Source organism: Anthonomus grandis, chromosome 14 (assembly GCF_022605725.1).
Source record: "Anthonomus grandis grandis chromosome 14, icAntGran1.3, whole genome shotgun sequence".
Lineage (NCBI taxonomy): Eukaryota > Metazoa > Arthropoda > Insecta > Coleoptera > Curculionidae > Anthonomus > Anthonomus grandis.
Window position 1 is genome coordinate 3,716,605 of NC_065559.1, and position 22,887 is coordinate 3,739,491.

General features: G+C 33.0%; 1 protein-coding gene across 8 annotated transcripts in view; it reads right to left on the reverse strand.

The window, feature by feature from the left end:
• Positions 1–22,887, reverse strand: part of LOC126744749 (UDP-N-acetylglucosamine--peptide N-acetylglucosaminyltransferase 110 kDa subunit-like) — an 82,546-nt gene that overhangs the window by 27,404 nt on the left and 32,255 nt on the right. For 2 of the 8 annotated variants that reach the window (XM_050452295.1, XM_050452296.1), the window contains one exon: positions 5,270–5,465. In XM_050452295.1, the coding sequence (XP_050308252.1) occupies positions 5,270–5,465 (196 nt within the window). Of the gene's footprint in view, positions 1–5,269; positions 5,466–18,091; positions 18,289–22,516; positions 22,720–22,887 lie in introns of those variants that run through there. The other 6 variants (XM_050452297.1, XM_050452303.1, XM_050452302.1 and 3 more) reach the window with 6 other exon arrangements.

Sequence of the window (22,887 nt, forward strand, 5' to 3'; positions counted from 1 at the left end):
GTTCTGACATCACCAAGAGGTTTTTGTCATCTGCAAACGTAAAAATTGTCTAATATTCCAGTGTGATGTGAAATATTAAAAGTAAGATAAGCTTCCTAACGATGCCTTACGGAACCCCGAGACAAGCCTCTCTCTCACTCAAATAATATTTTCCTTTAATTTTAATTACTATTCGCTGATTTCTATATGACCTACTGTATCACTCCAACAAGATCTTGCGGTTAATGCTATCAAAAGCCCTTGACAGGTCAAGAAATATATTTAGAAGAACCCTTAAGATATGTTCTACAAAGCCCAAGATTGCAATATCCAGTGACCCCCTCTCGAGATATCCACCATGTAATGAACTTATTCAATTTATTTTCATTTGAATAAGCTCGAGTGCAAGCTCGTTGATCCATATTTTTTTAGGAAAGATTTGTCACTTTTTTTTGTAAACTGGATCACGATTGCCAGTTCTAGCTATATTTAAAATAATTGATTGTAATAAAAGACAAGGGCTTTGCAACTTCTAGCTTGCAGTGTTTCAGCAAGTCTGCAGCTGAGATTAATTAATTTCCTGAAAGAAAAACAAAAGTATTTTAACTGCCTGGATTTTTTTACTTCTTTTTTATCAAACTAAACTTATCAGGCAGTTTTATGCTGTTAGATAATTTTAATTTTTGTAATGAATACTTCAACTGCTTTGAAACTTGTCTAAACCTCTTTTTATTATCTCATCGTCTTCTGTATCGATTTTAATAACGTTTTCAATCATAATGGAAGAAGCCTTACGGGAATCTTACAAAGCACCTTACATTAAGCAAGATATAAATTGTCTTTTTTTTAACTGTAACGGAAAATGTTAATGACATTCCATGAATCACAATGCACCTGGAAATTTGAACTGGAACACGCCAAGGAATTTTTATTGAGAAATTGACGAATCATCTGCTTTAAATCAACGGTTTTGGTTGATTGTCCCTTGCCTTTGCTATCATTTTTCTCAATTTCTCCTTGTAAATTATATTGTGAAGAATGTTTTGTCTTTGCATTTTACACCTCCCTTAATTTTCGGTAACATCTTAAATAGAAAAGACATTCTTTTAGTACACCTTCTTCAGTCAAGTGTACATGATGTCAAACATTAAAAATTTAATGATTACTTGAAATGCAACAGAGAATGACATATACTACTATGCACCAGAGATCAAGAAACTCAAAGTACTGTGTAGTCCAGGCAGTCCTGTAATAAAAATTCAAATACCCCATCTCCTACAAGTACCTTATCGTCTACTAAATCAATTTCAATTGTTTATTTTGTTATAGTACTAGGAGTAATCAAAGAATCCCACTAAATGTCCAAGAACCCCACTTAATATATTCTTTAAGCCATTGTTACTTACTTCTGATAGTTGGATAGTTATTCATTATTGCCGCAAATATTGTACATTTATTTTTTGTGTGCTCAACGTCACCGAATGAAAAATAAACTCTCTTATTATAATCGTTATTTTTTATTTTATTTACTATAGACAGTTCTTTTAGCCATTTTAAGACATGAATGCTTCTTATAAAAATCGTAATTTCTTACAGACATTTGAACTCGTTTTTTGCTGGTCGTTAGTGATTTCTTATTTTTTTTTAAGCAATTTCTATATAAAGTGAAGCCATTTGCTACTTATTTAAGTCGTTTTAAATCATAATTTCTCTTTTTATAGATTCTTAGTGACATACAGTTGATTTCTTATAGCAGTCGACGCTAAATTTCTTATTTCCTCCAATCACTTTTATTTCTAAATTAAATAATGGTAAAGGCATTATTTAAAAAAACGGGCACAATTTTTACATATAGAATAGTGCATATTTTAAGGTATACATGAATTCCTCAGGTTTTTTGGGATTCTGTGTACCAGAAATGTTATAAACATTCAAATGCCTCCCGCTGTAGGTCTTCAAGCATAGGGGAGAAAACTTGAAGCAAACCACAAATTTTCTGCTTAATACTCAATTTACCTCCTTTTACTTTCCGAGATGGCATTATCAAGTGCTCACCTAATGTTAGTACTGGACATTTTCTTAATTAGTCAAGTTCAAGCATTAGAAATCAAGATTATCATCAGAGGAGAACGATTCTGTAATGTACTCCTGTAACAAACATTCCAATACTTTATCCTCTACTATAGTGATTTTAATAATGCTTTAATAAAGTGCAAGAAGCCTTTAGAGAATCCCAACGAATGTGATGATAATCACCAGCAATAGTTAATACAGGCATTCAAGTAATAAACAAACGACGAATACCTCAGTGTGGATTTTAATAAGTCCATAATTTAATGGCTCCGTGAACTGTAAATTATTTTTCTTCCTGTTTTAAGCGCTTGAAGTAATTGCACGTGTTTTTCCAGGCATTTGGCGAAATGTTTCATTTTTTCCAGCTATTTTTTTTAGGGTTTCTAAGCTCTTAAAGTGATTTAAGATGTCTTTTAGGCATTGGTTTGTTTTCCAGGGATAGGAAATATTGTTCCAAATTTCGTAAGCCTTTAAAGTAAAATTCCATTTTATTCCAGGCATTTAAGACCAGTCATCTAATCACCTAACGGCATTAAGGGAAGTTTTCATACATTACAGTGGTGAGCTGTGTTTTTTCAAGCTTCCGGAGTAATTTTCGATGTTTTTCAGAGGTTTGACGTAATTTTTAGTCTTTTAGGGACTGGAAATATTGTTCTAAAGTTTTTAGACGTTTAAAGTAATTTTTCATTTTATTCCAGGCATTTGAAACAAGTAACTTGATGGCCTAATGGAAATAATGAAAGATTCCATAAGTTTTTCCACTACTGTATGTTTTCCAAGCTTTTGAAATAAGTTTAGATGTCTTCCAGGGATTGAGAATATTGTACCAAATTTTTTATAAAGTAATTTTCCATTTTATTCCAGGCATTTGAAACAAGTCAACCAATGACCTACTATAAATAATGAAAGTGTTCATATACCTTTGTCTACCACTGTATTTTTTCCAAGCTTCTTGATTAATTTTCGATGTCTTTCAGGCATTTGCCATAATATTTGGACTTCCAGAGATTAAGAATATTATTCCACATTTTTTAGGCCTTTAAAGTATTTTTCCATTTTATTCCAGACATTTGAAACAAGTCGACCAACGAACTAAAGGCAACAATGAATTTTTTTCCACCATTGTATGGATCATATAATTAAATAAATATATACAGTATTAACATAATAGTGGATATATGGCGTGAAGGAATGGCAAAAGCTGGAAACCTTGACTGGGTGAAAACGAAATGCGGACCATTAGAAATAGATTTGCTAATGGATGTTTGGACCCATATCCAAAACAACGGAAATGCCTCCGTTTGCTCCCCCACACGCTTTTCAGGAAATGGAAGCCAATGTGGCAAATAAATTTATGCGTTTCCAGGAGAGTTGCTGAAATTAGTACATATTTGAAAATCTAATATATTACTCCGAACGTAATAAATTGCACATTTTTCGTTTTATTATCGTGTTTCGTCCGAAACGCAATCGGTATGCTATGCAGTTTCAATTTTACAATTTCGATTGAACAGAGGAACCGTCATTGTTTTAGGAAATTGATACTTCCAGATTAAAACCGAGGTAATCTATTCATTTGTTCATTTTAAATTCATCACTTATACTTGATATATTTATACACTTGATATACTTGTACTTTTCCTTTTTTTTGAATACCTCTTGTATGGCAGATCAACCGACGAACTTAAACGATTTTAATAAACTAAACGCTGGAATGCCCTCACGAGGACACATTTTCTTCCACCTTTATAATAAATTAAATTCACACTTTTTAAAATTCACACGCAGTGCGGCATAAATAACGTGAGGTCTCTTGCTGAACACAAAAATCCATTTGATTGCATTTAGTGTGATACGCATTCGTTATGTCGAATATTTTTTCCGCAAATCAGCTTTTGCTTAGTTAAAATCCAGTCCGGTCCGAATTGTAACCAACTATCGGTTTTAACGAGACATTTTTAGTGTTATGAATACACCATTAAATCTATTACGTTCGAGTTCGAAATAACGAGCTCTATTTTACGAGCTATGAACGGTTATTTTCCGGAAAAATATGCAACAAATATAAGTGGTTCCGAAGAAATCATTAAACAGAGACAGCAACCTTCTGCTGTGCTTCGGAGAAAGGGTGTTGCTCTTCCACATTCAATCTGAGATACGACAGCTCTTCGTCTCTTTGAAAGAGAAAAACGGCGTGACCCTAAATCCTCGTCAGATTTATTTATTGATTATTGGGTATATTAGGCTTGACTGATAGCAATTGTAACTGTAAAGACCTCGAACCTCCAGAATCACAAGGATCAACATCAGAAGAACTTCTACTAATATTTACTAATTAATATTTCATAGGCAAATCAGCAGGTGCAACTGCCTGGAAGAAATAAAAACATTCTTTCAGGCAATGGAATTGCTACCAGGAGTACCAGATATCAACTGAAACAGAGATCAATTTAAACATTGCTGATGCTCAAAGATTAGGACAGTCTTCACCAATGCACAAAAAGACTTTATCGAGTAGCCTCAGCGAGACTGTATATCTATTAAGGGTCTACAGATAAGTGACATTAAAGGCTCGACAGATCTACAGATGGGTATGTTAAGCGTGACTGATGGAAACTGCAGCTATAGAGACCTGGATATCGTTAGAATTGTAGAATGAGTGATTATAAACTATATGATGTAAGTCAAATCAGTCAAAAAGTGCTTTATTGTTAAAAAAAATATACATTTTTGTTAACAAAGCATGATATATGTACTGATACTCAAAATATAACCTTGGGGGGGTCAAATCCAAACTTGATATCTCTGGACCCAAGTGATCTACGATCGTAAAATAAACTTTCGAGGAAAGAAAAACGTTAAATCTATAAAGTCGACTAATAACGAACCTCCTTAGCCCAATACAAGCCGAGATATCAGTCATTTTTTTTATTCGCTTAACCTTTAACTTCTAACAGAAGAAGTATGTAGATACTACCGCTGGGAAGTTTTAAGCGTCTTAATTCATATGGTATCTTCTGTCCATTGTTTTTCAATAACAAATACTCATGATAGAAAATACTGACTGATACAATCTCTCAATTTCTGTATATGTTTTTTAAAAGGTATCCAAGTCGTCATTAATTTTTAAATGTGTACCTTCCTAGGCTATTAAGTAATATATCCAATAATGTATATTAATAGTATATTTACCACCGAATTAATGAAATTCTTTTACCTGTCCTTTCTCCTTAAGGGCATTAGCCAAATTACAATAGGCATCCGGGAAATTTGGCTGCAATTCAATGGCTCTCTTGTATGTGTCGATGGCCAGATCGATGAGTCCTTGCTCGTAGTAGACGCAGGCCAAGTTTCCGTGTACCACCGCATTATTCGGCGATAGGTTGAGAGCCCTAAGGTAAGCCGCTACCGCTCTGAATCAAAAGAAAAAAAATTGTATTATTTATGTCACAGTACGTATCAAATAAATATGAAACTCTATTCAGGGCATATAGAATTGAGTGATAATTTTTTTAGTTCATTTGACTTGCAGATCTTAACTCGACCAACAAATTTCTGCTGCTCTCAAATCCAGACCTGCATGCATGCATAATAAAGGGTTTCCTTTATCGCTAAATTCCAAGAAATAGTCCATCTTTTCTCAAAGAGACCGGCTTACATTTAATAGTAATGAAATAAACTCTCAAGTCACAGGTCTAAAATTTATTCAATTAAAGTCAGAGGATTAAACGTGTTTCGCCCATACTAAGCATCATTAGATCCACTTATGTATTCACTGATAAAAAGAACGAAATTAATTAAGTTAAAATTGGTAAAATCGGACGGAGACTAGTTACTACATATTAAAATTATATAACGAGTGTTTAATCTCTGCTTCTATTTTTTTTTTTCGTTCTTTTTATCAGTGAATACATAAGTGGATCTGATGATGCCTAGTATGGGCGAAACACGTGTAATCCTCCCACTTTAATTAAATACATTTGAGACCTGTGACTTAAAGAGTTTATTTCATTACAATTTATCGTTAAAGCCCTTCAAATGAAAATTACAAATTGCAAGCAGCATAATAAAAAATTGTTTATCATATCTCAGCTAGTCAACATGTTATATCCACGGGACGAATGACGTCAACGCGAGAAAATTAAAGGAACAGTTTATAATATCCGGAACGGAAAAGTTTTGTCATCGACTTTATTTTTAGCTCTCTGGGAATATGAGCTTAACAAATTTAATCCGGTTAATTCGATTTGTACTTACCTAAATCGTGTCGTAAATCAGAGCAAGGATTAGTCACATAGTTAATTTTCCACTTTACTAACGATTTTCAACGTTCTCGAAAAGTTTTCGACTCTAGTTGGTAGTTAAATTGAATTTTTGATTATTAGATGCTACTTTGTTTACTCACTTATCTAATAGGCAATTGAGTTGGTACTTAATGGTCTACGTAGATAGATCTGCAGTTGCAACTGCCTGGAAGAAATAAAAATATTCTTCGAGGTAATGGAATTACTACCAGAGATCAATTCAAACATTACTGATGGTCAAAGATTAAGACAGTCTTAACCAATGGACAAATCGAGTTTTTTTAAAAAATTATCATATTCCGGTATCAGTTTGTTGGAATTTGAAAATGAGAAAAACATTATGGAGCAACTGGGGGATGATAATGGTTTATCTGTAATGGAACTACTGCTTCTCGAACAAAAAAATCAAAGGATGGTTATGACACAGTTAATGTTGGAAAGTTCCATCCATATTCTCTTAGGTCAATTATTTTAATTTTTACTGGAAGCTTGCAAGAATTAACAATTTACTGTGTTTTCAAATAATGAATAAGGTTTGATTCACTAATATTGCAAGCTGCTAAGATCACCTCCCTGCAACGTTAGTGTGATGGAATACTGAAAAGATTCAACGCAATATCTGCATATTTGGAGTGAACTCTGAAGAAGTCAGATTTTCTTGTTAAGAAATTACTGGAAGATGAAGGTATTTGTAAAGAAAGTCATCTACAGCCATCAAGAAAATTTGATTTCAAGCTGCTGGGATCATGTCTATGCATCTTCAGTCTGATGGAATACTGAAAAGATTCAACGCAATATCTGAATATTTAGAGTAAACTCTGAACAAGGCATGACGGTACAGGTTACTTAGGTACTTGCAGAAAATATCATTTACGCCCATTAAGAAAGTTTCATTCGAAACTTCTCAGATCAACTCGCTGCAACCTTAGTGTTATGGAGTATTGGAAAGATTCAATGCAGTTTTTGAATATTTTGAGTAAGTAAATTCTGAGGAGATTTACTGGAGTGCCTGCAAACGTGATATTGTTTATTAACTTTTAAGCAGTATACAATTTTCTTGAATGGTTAGTCGAAATATAGAGTAAGCATTAAAAGTTATAAATAATAAGAGCTGGGACAACATCATGTTTTCTTTTGGATAATGGAATACGTAGTCTTCTTTCTCTCTACGCTACTGTTAGGAATATTAATCTTCTTTACAGGTCAAAATAAACTACGAACTGAACAAAGTTATTTTCAAATTTAGGATATTGATATCTAAAAACTGTTCTGTAGGGTTTAAGGTTGCATATCAAAGTTATGAGGAACTAAAATCTACGAAGTGGCGCATAATAAGCGTTTTGGTTTAAATGCTTTATGACTGTATTATTTAAAATTGTGTTTTTATTTTTGTTTCAGATATGGGCCCACTCAAATGCAGTGTTTGCTGTGGTGTATCATCCGAAAGGATCATTGAACCATATTTCTTCGAAAATGAAGCCGGTGCTGCCGTTACCATCAATGCTGTTCACTACCCGAGTTTTTTGAGACCAGTTGTGCAAACATACTGCAAGGGACACAATGGTTCTGTTATGGTAGATCTTCGACGAACACATTATTTCGGATAGAAAGCGATTTTAATTGGCCGCCGCGTTCGCCGGATTTGTCGGCTCCAGACTTTTTCCTTTGGGAATATTTGAAAGAGAGAGTATACATCAATAAGCCAGAGATCATTCCTGAACTGAGAAACAATATTCACAATGAAATTTTGCAAAATTTTGCGAAAATTTATGTGTGGGAAAGAGCACCAATTTGTTAAGTTACGTTTAGGTGCACAAAATTCTCCAAGTCTATGTTGTATTTTAACGAAATATTTTGAAAATTGTATTCAAAAATAAAAAAGTATTTAAACCATAACGCTCGTTATGCGTTATGGTGGTAATAAAAAAGTATGACAAACTTTGCATCAAAATCAATAGTTAGTTCAATTTGATGGCATTTTTTCACCAGATTCATCAAATATTATTACCAAAATGTATCGTAAAATATTTACCAGTTTTATGATTCTCTAGGAATTTTATTGCCTAATGGAGTTTAAACATGAGTTTTCTGAAACGATGGCGCCATTTAATGTTGATTGTACTGTTATTCGTACACAAATTTGTGTATAGAATAACAGAAGAGTTAACTGTTATTTGTAGTTGCATTGCTACTGGTAAGATGTTGACGTTTAACGTTTCGCCGATAATCCTATCAGCGTCGAGATATACCCAATATGTACACCGTATATGCTAAAGGGTTGAGGTTCTGCAAGTAGTGTTTTCTCAGACGATTTTACCGTACAGACCAAGGCATGGTATAGCTCACTAGTCACAGTTTTATTGCCAAATATAACCCTGAAACAGAACTGGTATTTTCAAGAGTGGAGGCAAATTATCAATAGAATATTCAGATAAACTGGGTGAAAATCATTAAAGGCAGTCGTACGTATAAGTTTCAAGTGGTCATTTAGGCTATTAATATTTAGTTATTTTTCCATTATTATTCCCCAAATTATCAAGACAAATCGAGATGCCTACCATGGAAACCTGCCTGGAAGTATTCATTTAAGAATTCTCCCAAGCTGTGAATTATTGCCGGAATTTGAGGTCGCTTCTGCTCTCTTCCAGAATTTCTCCGAGAAAGCTGTTGAATCTATGACTTATTCCAGGAATTCATTTCTAGTTTCTTCTATGATTTTGAAAGTCGCAAAAAAATCTATCATCAGTACCACGTTACTGTAAAAAGTGTGGTTCAGAATAGCCTGCGGTTCGACTATAATTTTCCCTTCTTGTATCAAACATTGCCCAACCTGTATCCTGTGTATGAACCTTATTATGTGGAGGGGAATTTCTGCATTAAGGGTTGGAAAAAGTCAGATCTATGAAATTTTCCCTCGATCTGGGTATTTTTGGCTATTTAAAACAACCAAATCAAAATCTTCCCCAACATATGAAGAAAACTAGAGGTGCCTGGGCATGGAAACCTGCCTGGAGGCTATCACCTATTAATCATTAGTAAATACAAAATTTAAGCAAGTGGACAACGTTGCAATAAAGTTTTAGGGCAAATATTTAAAAAAAAACAACCATATCCGTTCAGTAATTTAGAAAAAGGCACAATTTTTATGGTGCTTTTCGAGGTAATTGTATTCATTTAATAGTTGTTCCAAGCTGTTGAAGTCATATGTAAATTATTACAGGAATTTAAAGTCGTCTCTGCTCGCTTCCAGGATTTCTTCAAACAGTTAAAGCCATTTACGAATCTTCCAAGCTGTTGAAGCCATCTATGAGTTATTCCAGGAAGTTAGAGTTGTTACTAGTTTCTTCCAGGCTTTTGATAGTCGAAAAAATCTAGAGAGTCTTCGATTGCCTTGGGATTTAATGAACAATCAGGATCTAAGCGAATTTCATCAAGTTGCAATGTTTTCCAAATGTAATGCAAAAGACTGGTTCAGGACAACCTACGGTTCGACTACACTTTTCCTTTCTCGCATTAATCATTGAATGGCCAGCCAGTATACTGTATATTATGAACCTTATTATGGGGCAGAATTTCTGCTCTAAGGATTGCCTTTATAACAATAAAATTATTAAGAAAACTAGAGGTTACTGGCATGGAAATATGGTCGGAAGCTACCGAGAAATTTATGCATGTTTACGTTTTTCAGATTACATGCACGAATTCTTTAGGGAAAAACTATATTTTTTCATGGTCCTTTGAGCCGAATTAACGAGTTCCTATACTATTTTCTAAAAACAACAAATTCTATTAAACTTTTAACCCAAATTAAGAAATAACATTCGATGGTCTTTTGATCAGTACCAGTCAACAGTTCATCTGTAAATAATGCAAACCAACAGCTGCAAATCAGAGAACTTCTCTTCCATAATTACTCCATATAAATTGATGTTCTTAACGCAATATCTACTATTAAATGAAATACTTGCGACTCTTTAATGAACATTCTGAATGGCCATTTGTTTTATAATAAATTTGCCAATTTGTTTCATAAGTTTCAAAATTTGAATTTGTCAAGTTTTAAAGCAAACTTAAGAGGATTTATCTTAGGTAAATATGCATTTTAAAAGGGTAGTGTAATTTATTAAAATTGTTCATGTAGGTTTTATTACTGTAATGTTGACTTATGTATGCTTGGTAATGCAAACAGCCTCGGATGCCCTGAAAAGAAATTTATTATTATGATTATTATATGGTCTTTTGCTCATAAAAAGAAACAGGTTGAGAGACATATCCTCTTCAGGATCAAGTTAATATTGCGTTGCGAAACTGTAAGAATAACTCAAACAATAGAAATGAAAACCTTGATAGTTCAATTGCTGCTTTAAAATGTCTATATACCCAGTTAACGTGATTACAATCGGCCTCAAATTTAAATTGATTTAACCCCAGATGTCGATATGCCTTAGATTTGAATATGTCCTCTGGACTAGACTAAATAAATCGAATACTTTCTGTGCATGCGAGTTGTATTTTAAACATTGATAATGAACTCTAATAAGTTTTTAAAGTAATTATAGCTAGGCCACACGCACGACCAGGTAAGTTTCATTACCTTAATGTGGCCATTAGTTTTAACTAGATGGTCGTAAATATTTTTAATCCTCTTGACAATGGGGTGTATGTAATGAAGCTGTAGAGTTGGGCAAGAAGGTTTTTTTGTAATTTAATCTAGAAGGACTCTTTAAATGTATTATACTGGGTAGTTTAAAGATTTTCTTGGATCTTAGTGAGGGTAGTAAGATAAAGCAGTTATTGGATATTTATTTATGATTTTTTAGGGACTCTACCTATAACATTTTACAAAGGACTTATAGCTCAACCTGAATATATAAAGCCAAGGAAAATGAGAGGGGAGAAGGGAGCATAAATTAGTATAGATTTGAGAAAAAAATATAACCTATTATGAAGGTATCTTAGTTGGGATTCGTGAATGTGACAAAAAAATTTGAATGTTGTTACATTTCTATATTTCCACAGTAGGTCTAATTTCTATATTTTCTGCCATAAATGGAGGTTATTCGATCGTATCCTAATTAAAATTGTGATGATTCAAACAAAATTTTCCTCAACAGTCATTGGAAAAGCTTACACTCTTAATATCGCCTAGGAAGTAAGTGCAAACAGATTTTTTTAATAAACTTCATTGGATTTCATTTCCTATATGACCAGTACAGGCTTGAAGTTCATCTTTTCCAGTAAAACAATTGGATTTTTTGTCCTTAAATTCATTGATGATGGCATTCCAAGTCCTCAATCCTAGTCTCTATATGATTTCGTCACATACATGGACTTTGGATTTTGTTTTCATGAAATAAAAATTGCTAGCCATAATTTCCCTAAAGAGGTCACTTTCCATGCCAGATGTTCTGTTTTTGACGCTCAATATTACGATTGTCTATACTTAAACTGGGCTAATATCATGTAAATAAATCCCAAATAAATTTTCATATACGTAAATGCCCGAATTTTTGGGTTACAGCTGCATAAACTGCCTTACCGAAAATCGCATTTCCTGAATACCCGAGTTGCGAAATCGTTTCCAGACCGGCTTGGCATGTGTTATAAATAAAAGTTTTCCAGTTTTTTTTTTTTTGAAATATAGCATTAACGTCATTTCGCAAATATTTGTTTGAATTTCCTTTTGAAGTTGAAACTTTATTTCACCTTTAATCTTTGAAACGACTTTTCATGCGATAAAAGAAAATTTATAACCCATACCTGCCAAAAATTGAAATTATGTTACACGCGCTCAATTGACGCGACTAGACTGTTTAAAACTGGCAATTTTTCAAAGTAATAAGCATATTAATTATTTTAAATTACTTCCACAGGCCAATGTTTTTTTTTTAACTTAGTGAACGGCTTCTTTTACGAGTTTGCCAATATTGCGATAGTTTTAATGATGTAAGAAAATATTTTCGGATTGCCAATAAAACCCTCAAGGTCTCCCGATAAGTGTGTGCTTAAAGTTTTTGGCGAGTCGTAGATAAAATTCATTTGGTTTTTAATGGTCGAGGTAAAATCTCGATTAGGTTTATTAAAGACGAAAACGATTTTATTTTCGAGCAGTTTATTTAATTTTGTTAGTCAAATAAACCGTGGGATTCTTAAAATATACTAAAGCAAAGGAAATTTAGGTTAAAGCAGGATATTTTAGGAAAAACTCATAGTTACGGTTCACGATACTATTAGATACGGTACTAAAAAATAAATATAAATTAACACTTAAATAAGAAAATTAGGTATTTGTAATACAACTCATTAAACTACTCTGGTCAAAACATTCATTAATTTCCTAGGCAGCGTTTTTAAACTCTCAAAATGCTTGTTACTCAAATATTATGAAACGTAAAGTCCCAAAAATTTTTAGATCGATTTTATTGAACACATGTCAGGGTTTTCCAAAATATACAAATATACCACATAGGAAAAAAAATTGAAATCTTAAAATGTTCATAACTTAAATATTAAGAGACGTAAATTTGTACCAATATTCTTGGATTCATTTTCTTGGACGCCTATTATAGGGTTTTTTGAATTATGTATAATATACAGGGTAGGCAATAATGAATGCGCCAAAAAGCAATTCTGGACTAAACTCGTGAAAATATCGCTCATAATTAGGATACAGGGTGTTACAATTCTCGAATCTGTTGTAGCTCAAGTTGTTTTTGAGATATCCATATAAAAACGGAGATTCGGGGGTTTTTGGGGATGAGGAATATGATTTTATCCTATTTTTTGACATAACGAGGGCGCTAGTTAAACTATAGTTATACGCTGTTCCCATACTTTTCTTACTAGTACCGTTTTATTATATTTTTATTAAAGTAGCTAATAGAATGGTGATTTTTAAGAAAAAAACGTGTACTACATTTATTTCGGTTAAACAAAGCGTTTTCAAAATATTTGCATTTGATCGTTCTGTTGCACAATTAAAAAATAGTTAATCACTTAAATTGATATAACATCAATAATGAATAAAATAATGCGCAAAATGTCAGTTCCAGACATTTTCTTAATCCTTTCACCAAATAGTGCCTTACTTGGAATGAGGTTCCTTGTTTATCCCTTATGACATTGGTGAAATCATGATTTTTTTGTAACAAATGGATTTCTTCTGTCTAAACTAATGACTTAATATAACCCAAAAAGAAAAAATCCAAAGGATCAAAGTCCGGAGGCTTATGAACCTTTTGACTGGCTCGTTGGGGTAATTTTCGGTCATTTCAAAGGTTCTTAAATCCTTTAAAACTGAAAAGACCCTTATGATGGCTGTTTTTTGTATCAAAATAGAAGAACATGAGTTGTACAGTGAAACCTCCCGATACGGACACCTCCAATAGACGGACAACTCCCTTGACGGGCATTTTTTTTGGTCCCATTGAAAATACACTAAATTCCCATATGCTTTAACGGACACTCTCTCGGGCGGACGCGGACACCTAAAAGTGGTCCGAAGAACCGCTAAGCCTTCTCTTGAGCGGACACAGAAAAAATTTAAACACGCAATCGGGGGTTGCATTGGCGCCACAGCCTGGGTTTTTCCCGTTTCGACGGTACTCCTCGCATGGCGCCGGTTTGTCGGGATGTTTTTGTGTTTTGACTGTTTTGTTAATGCATTTGGCTTTAGTTTATTGTTGTATCTTCTAGCGTTATTAGCGTAACAACTGATATGTCGTCGAAACGTAAAGTGCTAACTCTTAAAGAAAAAGTTGACGTAATTGAGATTTTTAATAAAGACAAACTAAGCGTACGCGACTTAGCAAAACGGTTTGGAATAGGAAAAACACAGGCAGCTGAGATTATTAAAAATAAGGATGTTTTATTAAGTAAGTTCCACTCAAATGTGAATGAAAAAAGAAGCTTCCTAAGAAAAGAGGGCAGAAATATTGACAGACAGTGCTATGGTTCATTAGAGCTCGAAGCAAAAATATTCCATTATCAGGTAACATACTTCAATTATTACACATATTACTGTATATTTTACATGTGCCTATTATCTTTTTAGGTACAATTGTTAAAACGAAAGCCAAAGAAATCGCTGATAGTTTGGGGTGTAGAACTTTCAGTGCATCAGAAGGTTGGCTGCAAAAGTTTCGTACCCGGCACAACATTGCTTTTAGAACTATCAGTGGGGAGGCCGCAAGTTTCATTTTGGGAGAAAGTACCATCTATAATTAAGAACTATGCTCCCAAAAATATCTATAATGCTGATGAGACTGGGCTATTTTTCCGAGCAGTGCCAAATAGGACTCAACATTTGAAACGAGAAATATGTATTGGAGGTAAATTTTCAAAAGAGAGACTGACTATACTTTTTTGTGTAAATATGGAGGGACAAAAAGAAAAACCTCTAGTGATCGAAAAAACGGCCAAACCAAGGGCATTTAAAAATATTAATGTGAAAGAATTGCCAGTTACTTATAGGTGGAATAAAAAAGCTTGGATGACCGGTGAACTAACTAATGGCCGAATGGTTAAATCAATTTGATAAAAAAATGATGCGTGAAAAACGAGAAATTTTATTATTTCTCGACAATGCATGTTGTCACCCAAAGGATATAAGATTGAAAAATATTAAATTGATTTTTTTGCCTTCAAACTGCACTTCTATTGTACAGCCTTTAGATCAGGGCATTATTTAGAGTTACATTTACATTTTATAGGACAATCATTATTAAAAAACTTTTATTAGCCATAAATACTGCTGAATCAGCCCAAGAATTAGCCAGAAAAATACACGTTCTAGATGTAATTTACTTTATAAACATTGCATGGGACCAAGTGTCAAAGAAAACGGTTCAAAATTGCTTTATTAAGTCTGGCATTACATACTCTAATAGTTCAGAAAATAGAGCAGAAAACCTGGAAATCTGGGAAAATGAAGACGACATTCCATTGTCACTTTTAGCTCAAATGTTGAGGAATAAGGATAATTTTGGAATGATAAACAATAATGATATCAACGAATTTTTTAATATAGACAATGATTTAATATTGGAGCAAATTGATGACCTTCCTCTGGAGGTTTCGAATCAAGAGGAAGTAGTGGTATCATCCGATGAGTCAGAAGAGGAATTGACTACCTATCAACAGGCTTTTAATATGACGCAACAGTTAAAACGCTTCACTCAGGCTAGGGGTGACCTATCTACTCTAGATTTACTATCTAAGCTTGATCTTCATTTCCAAGATACTTTGCTCAACAAAAAAAATCGACAAACGTCTTTATTAGAATATTTTAAACATAACCAACAATGATCTTAATTTGTACATGTGTTCCAAAATATTTACATATTATTTCTTACAAAAAACTTTATATGTATGTATGTACTAGTTTAGTTTATTTTCGGTTTGTTATTTCATAAGTTTTTGTTTTGGTTTGTTTTTAAAGTTTTTTTTTTGCATAATTATAATTATTATTTTGTAACCCTAACTATATACTTATTGTCATTAAATAATTAATATTAAACTTGTTTAAAAAAATAAGATGCTGTTTAATTTTGCTTCTGTGTGGCCTTTTTCTCTTGGACGGACACCTCCGTTGAGCGGACACTTTTTGAAGGTCCCATGAGTGTCCGCTCAAGAGAGGTTTCACTGTATATTAAGAGTTTCATTTTACATATTATATAGGTCCGAAATTACAAATTGAGACTGGTTTCGATATCTAAATAAATAAAATTTTGGTGAAGTTCCTTCCTGATGATGACTTAATATAAGTCGACACAAAAGTATCAAACAAATGCTATTTTACTCCCGTTAAAACAGTGATAATGTCGGCTAATAAATACTGGAATTATCAAAAAATACGGCGAATACTTGTGGCTTTATACTTAAGTTTGCGCGTTATGGAAGTTATCAACGGAACCAGAAACGAAAATCAAAGTTTTACAGTCGCCCAGATAAGTTCTGCCCGCAAACATTTTCTTTCACATTTAAAGTTTAAGTCTGATTTTAAACTTCTTGAGAAAAGTATAGGAAAATCTATAATTACATATAGAAAAAAGAGATGAAGATTTGGTGTAAGCCACCTCTAAATAGTTTAAAAAATCATAGTTGAAATTGATAAAAAAATTATTTTATTATCACTCATCAAGTAAGGTGCGACAAAATTTTAGTTCCTTGTTGAGATTTTTTAAATTAGGTATTTATTATTTTTTTGATATTTATGTTTGCAAAAAAATCAAATCTACATCCATTTTTTCTATATGTAATTATAGCTTCTCCTATCTCAACTTTATTTATTTATTTATTTGGTGACCATATAGGGATACAATAGACTACAAGCCCAAAAAAGTATCCACAAACTTATCTTAACTAACTTAAATATACTATTTTATTAAGAATAATATAAAGACTAAATGGTTAAGTACACAAATCAAAATAATTTAAATATAAAAGACTTAAAAAAAGTAATTTTTTAATGCTAAATTTCTACATTAGCCTCATAAACTTTCAAAGACAATATTTCGTTTTAAAGTATTTTTAACTGTATTAAGTGACATGTTAAAAACGTCTAATGAACGGCAGTACAAATTATAACTTTTTGTTATTCTACATAATGGAGAGTTCTGACCATGATTTGTTTTCCTGAATGGAATAAAAAATGATTCGCTCGATCTGATGCTGACTTGAGGAATGTTAAATTTAAAAAGTGACAAAATAGGAGGAGTGTTCAGCTGACAATTCATTACTTTATATAAAAACGAAACATCAGTTATCAAACGACTGCCGAGAAGTGAAATCACGCCAAAAAACTCTCGAATTGAATTGACATCTTGATATGAACCGAAGCGGGTTTTAAAAGAAAGAAATCTTAAAAATTTGTTTTGGATGCTCTCCAATCGATCAATGTAAATTCCATACCTAAGGTTCCAAATAATGCTTCCAAAGTTCAATTTGCCAAGACTAAATGTATTAAATAAACCTTTAATAGCTCGAGAACTAGAAAACATTTCACATTTACGAAAAATATAACCCAACAATCTAGATTCTGTTATTAAGATTCTGTTACTATTAGATCAGTATGAATGTCAAACATCAGTTGTCCAATGTAATTCCCAAATCGCGTACGTAGTTCACTTTAGGTAAGCAAATATCATTAAATTTATATTGATAATTTATTTTATTTTTATTTCTTGAAAACGTTATACTTTGACATTTTTTAATGTTAAGAAAGAGACTATTTTCATCGCAGTAGGCTCGTAGTCGATCCAGATCACTTTGGATTTTAAGGCAGTCGGCGATGTTAAATATCGTACGGTAGATTTTAAGATCATCGGCGTATAATAGAAATTTAGTGTAACGTAAACAAGATTTTATATTATTAATATATATATTAAAATGGGAGCCCTATGGAATACCAGATGATGGAATAAAAGACTCAGAACAAAATCCTTAAAGTGAGACATACATGGATCTTTTTTTAATATAAGATGTTGAAGATGTTAGAAGTTTAACATCAGATAAATACGAAAGAAAATTATTGCGGGCAGAACTTATCTGGGCGACTGTAAAAATTTGATTTTCGTTCCTGATTCCGTTGGCTTTATACAAGGGATCAGTTTAAGAACAAAAGTTAATACAGGGTGTATTGTGTAATTATTTTCTAATACTAATATCCGTCAACAGGCGTAAATATTCAATAGTGGCATTTAATTAATATAGAGGGAAAGTCTAATGAAACCCACCTTTTAACAAACTTCCTGACCCACCCCACACACCCATAACCGGGAGCGAGTTCCCAATCCTCGCGTACCGGTTCCGGAATATAAATGACCGTGTAAACAACCACACATTGATAGTCCATAATATCTCGTCTACGGATAGTCCAGGGAATAGAGCTCTTTGGAGTAAAAAAGGTCGACAACTGATGAGGTAGTTGTAGCTTTTTTTAACATTTAGAGTATTATTTTTAGTATAAAGTTTATATACAGTGTGTACAAGTTAAGGATATCTATCATGAGGATCTTGGGAAACAAAAGAGATACGAAGGTGGTTAAATTAGAGAAAAGTAATAATAGCTTACTACACCATACTCAGCGCCATCAGTTCACCACCTACTACTACATCGGGAATTTAATAAAAATTGAAAGAAGTCGTCCATATTCTCAAAGAGACCTTGATATATGTAAATGAAAAGACAACAACAAAAGTATCAGTGTGTCTTAAAAGTGGTGACACGTGTTTCGCTCCTAAGAGCATCATCAGACCTTAAAAAGGTTAAAACACGACCGACTGGGTCAATTATACAAACACACTCAAAATTAGTATGTAGGGCGTGTGTATAATTGACCCAGTTGGTCGTGTTTTAACCGTTTTTAGGAGCGAAACACGTGTCACTACTTTGACTAATAAAAAGACATTTTTTAAGACCGAGACTTTATTTTTATTTAATAAAAACCCATTTTTTCCGATTTAAATATTGGACCACATTGTATCATACATAAAGTTGATGATGGTTTCTCCAAAACGAAACGTCATACATAAAAATCTCTCAACGCTGTTTTGTAGAGCTTAAAAAGTGTCTTTTGTTATTCCATGTCTCTTTAAATAACGTCAGAAAAAAATCGGAAAAATGTCGGTTTTTTAGGACCTACTCGGAATTTTAAGACTCTAAACGTCATATTGTTAGGCATGGAAATGCACAACTTTTCTAATTTAACCATCTTTTTTCCTCCCGTCTGTTTTCTCCAGGTCCCCATGATGGACATCCTTATCTTGGACACACTGTATATATAGGGTGTAACATAAGTGATGACTTTAATTTTAAAGGGTGATTCCTTGTAATTTTTTATGTAAACATTTTCATATAAACGTATGTAGGAAGACGCTTCATTTTTACGTTTTTAAATTTTTAATTGCTTACCCATGTGAAACTCAGAGAAAATGGTGGCATTTGCGACGCCATTGCAATTATTATTTAAATTTACACCAAAAGTAGCATCTTCTAATTAGTTTATTGAACGTTTCTTTTTTTTAAATAATTAATATACTGGTAATTTTTCAGGTAATTTTGAAGCATTTTAGTTCTTTTATGGAGGTCACGTCAGAAACGTGCTGAGATTGAGTGAAATAATATAAAAACGAAGATACGCCAAAAAAAACAAGCGGCAAAAAGTGTAATTTTTAGTTGTTTTATTTTAAAAAATAATAACACACGCTTACAAAAAAATGTTGGGCTAAATATGAGAATACCAAAAGATACCTTATAAAAATAATTAGCAAATTATAAAAATTTCAACAAATTCAAATTCATTCAAAAATCGATGTAAAAAACACCCTGTATCTCGAAAACGAAGCGTGTCCGGATCTACGTTTATATGAACTTTTTTACTTAAAAAATTACAAGGAATCATCTCTTAAAATTATAGTCATCACTTGTGTTACCAGGGTGTTTCAAATTCGACCCTTAACATGGCGACCTCGGTATCTACCTACCTATAGGAATTGACAAAAACAAAGAAAAACACAAAGTCACGGTCTCACAACATGTAATAAACGGGCTACCCGTGTTTCGCTCTAGTTGGAGCATCATCAGGCCTTTAGAAGCCATCCACACCATTGTTTATTTGTGTACTGTGAAGTGTGTGGATAGCTTCTAAAGGCCTGATGATGCTCTAACTACAGCGAAACACGTGTAGCCCGTTTATTAGTATGTTGTGAGACCGTGACTTTGTGTTTTTCTTTGTTTTCGTCAATTTTGTATGTTGGTCTCTTAGAGAATAATGGATGAGATTTTTGGACTACCTATAAGAGATACGAAGATGGTTAAATTGAGGCAAAATTGAGAATTTTTGGGCTTAACAATATGTCGTTTAAAAAATGTTAAAATTCCAAATAGTTTCGAAGATATTCGAAAAAATCTGAAATTTCGAAGAATCGATTTTTTTTTGAGCTTCCTATCCGATTCTGAAATAATTTGCAACTTTGTTTTTTTTCGTGCTTTATGATGGTGTTATCAGATTTTTAATGCGACGTTTCGGCTTTTGCCAACCATCATCACCTTTGGGCGCCATATTGGATTTTTGCATTTTTAAAATCTCTGCAAAATTACCTTTGGAAAAAACTAAATTTGCCGCAGTAGGCTATGATAAACTGACCAAACAATATTTAAATTGTCATAAATATCATATATTCTATATATTTGTATGTTTTATTGGTATTGTAGTACAAAGTGACAAGTATTTTACTAATAATTTAAGCAATTATGGTTTTTACAAATGAAGAAAAGCTAGGTATGATTAAAATTTATTATAAATACGATAGAAATGCCGACAGCAACATATTTAAAACTGGATAAGAATGGAGAGGTATGTTTGGTTCTTGTAATAAGCCTATAAATAAATAAGGAGATAGAATACATAAAGAAACGAAAGAAAACTTACTTAATGAGGTATGGATTCGCGATTTTTGTACTACTGCGCTACATATAAAAATACTTGTAGATAGTTTCCGAAAATATGATTGCCCATAAAAAAAGGTAAAACATAAAGATCGATTTAACCCATTTAAAATTCATTTACTTCAAAAACTGACGTGTGTTTTCTTGTGACTAGCTAGCGAAAGAAATTATTAAATGACCCCAATTTACTTGAGAAAGTGATATGGACTGGTAAAAGTAAATTTACAAACTGTGGCATTTTTAACATAAATAATAAACGCATTTGGAGCCAAAATAATCTCCGACAATTTCGGGAAATTCGTGCGATTTAGCCTAAATGTTTGGACAGGTATCAATAAAAATCGAATTTTCGACTCTCATTTTTTGAATGGAACGGAGATTCTTATTATCAGTTTTTAAGATCGGATTTTGAAGACTATTTGAACATAATCCGTTTAGAAAGTCACTGTACAGTCTGGTTTTATGAAGATAAGACACAAAACACAACGATAAGTCTCAAATTATCTTACAGAAAAATTTGGTGACACCTGGATTGGAAATAATGGTCCTGTAAGATCTCCTGATTTGAACGTTTTAGACATTTTTATGAGAAACACTAAAATTTCGAGTTTTTGCGAGGAGGGAATTTCAAAACATTGAGGAGATGCCGTAAAAGAGTGCAATTGTGTCTAGTGTATAAGTGTCTGTACACAGGGAATATAATTTTAAGAAAATTCTTTTTGTTGTTAAATTTATTGTTTATTCATTTATTTATTTAGCAACGCATGTTAACCCAATATAACATCAATTTTTTCCTAGTTTTCAGTCCCTTTTGAAATATTTACAGGTGTTCGAAAATAATAAGGGTGTAACCCTGAAGTAATGTGTATTCACTACTACGGTATTGCATTGATATTATTTCTGTCTAACTTGTATTTATAACGTGTAACATTATTTATGGACAGTTTAAATATCATTTTGTAAGTTTATTCAGGTTTTTAAAAATGCAAATATCTATAAAAATATATGATGATGGTTGGCAAAAGACGAAACGTCGTAGTAAAAATCTAAAAACACCATCATGTAGCACGAAAAAAGTGCCAATGCAAAGGTAGAAATTATTTTAATATCGGATAAAGCTCAGAAAAAAATAAAATCGATTTTTTAAACTTTTGGATTTTTTCGAATATCTTCGGAACCATTCGGTATTTTTTAATATTTTAAACGGCATAATGTTAAGCTCAAAAATTCCCAACTTTGCCTCAATTTCACCATCTTCGTATAGATTCCGAGATCTCAATGTTGAGGGTCGAAACACCCTGTATATAATTTTTAGTATTTAGTATAGTAAAATTAAATTCAAAAAGTAAGGCTGGTGCTTTAGCGGCAATTTACACAAACGCGTTTATTCGGTAAACTATTGACTATGAAAAAATGCAAAAGACTTTTTTTGTACTTCCAATACTTTTGGATGGTTAACTAAGACTTATAAGTCAAAAATTGAATACATGTAACTTTATAGCTCAATATCGGGAAAACTATTAATTATAGAGTAAAATATGACATAACAAAACTGACAGAAAATTTAATTCTCTATAAAAAAGGTCTCTTGCATTCTCTTCATAAAGCCAGTACTTTACGAGATAAACTTTTAAACGCGTTTGTCTAAATTGCCGCTGAAGCACAAGGTTCTCCACCCTTACTTTTTGAATTTAACTTTAAAAAAACATACTCTAATGATCTTAAAAACAAACACCAGGCTACCTCACCAATTTCAATTAAAAAAAACTACCTATTCCCTGGACTAGGAAGCGTCGTCGAGCGTCGTTTCTTGGAGCGTGGGCATGACGACGACCCACCGCGTGGAAACCGTCACCTGGAGCTCGGCGCCGCGGACGCTCCCGACATTGGCCCGACGCCGACTGCGGACTGAAAAGAGCGTCGCGACGCCCGAAAGTTCGGCGAGAAGAATCGTCGGCGTGTTTGACGACGCTATTCGCCAGGCCGGGGGCTACGTTAGGGGTGGGGTTGCGGATTTTAAGGGTTACGCATTGAAACCCCGGTAATGTCTCTCTATTAAGGTGGAGGGCTGTGCACTCGGTT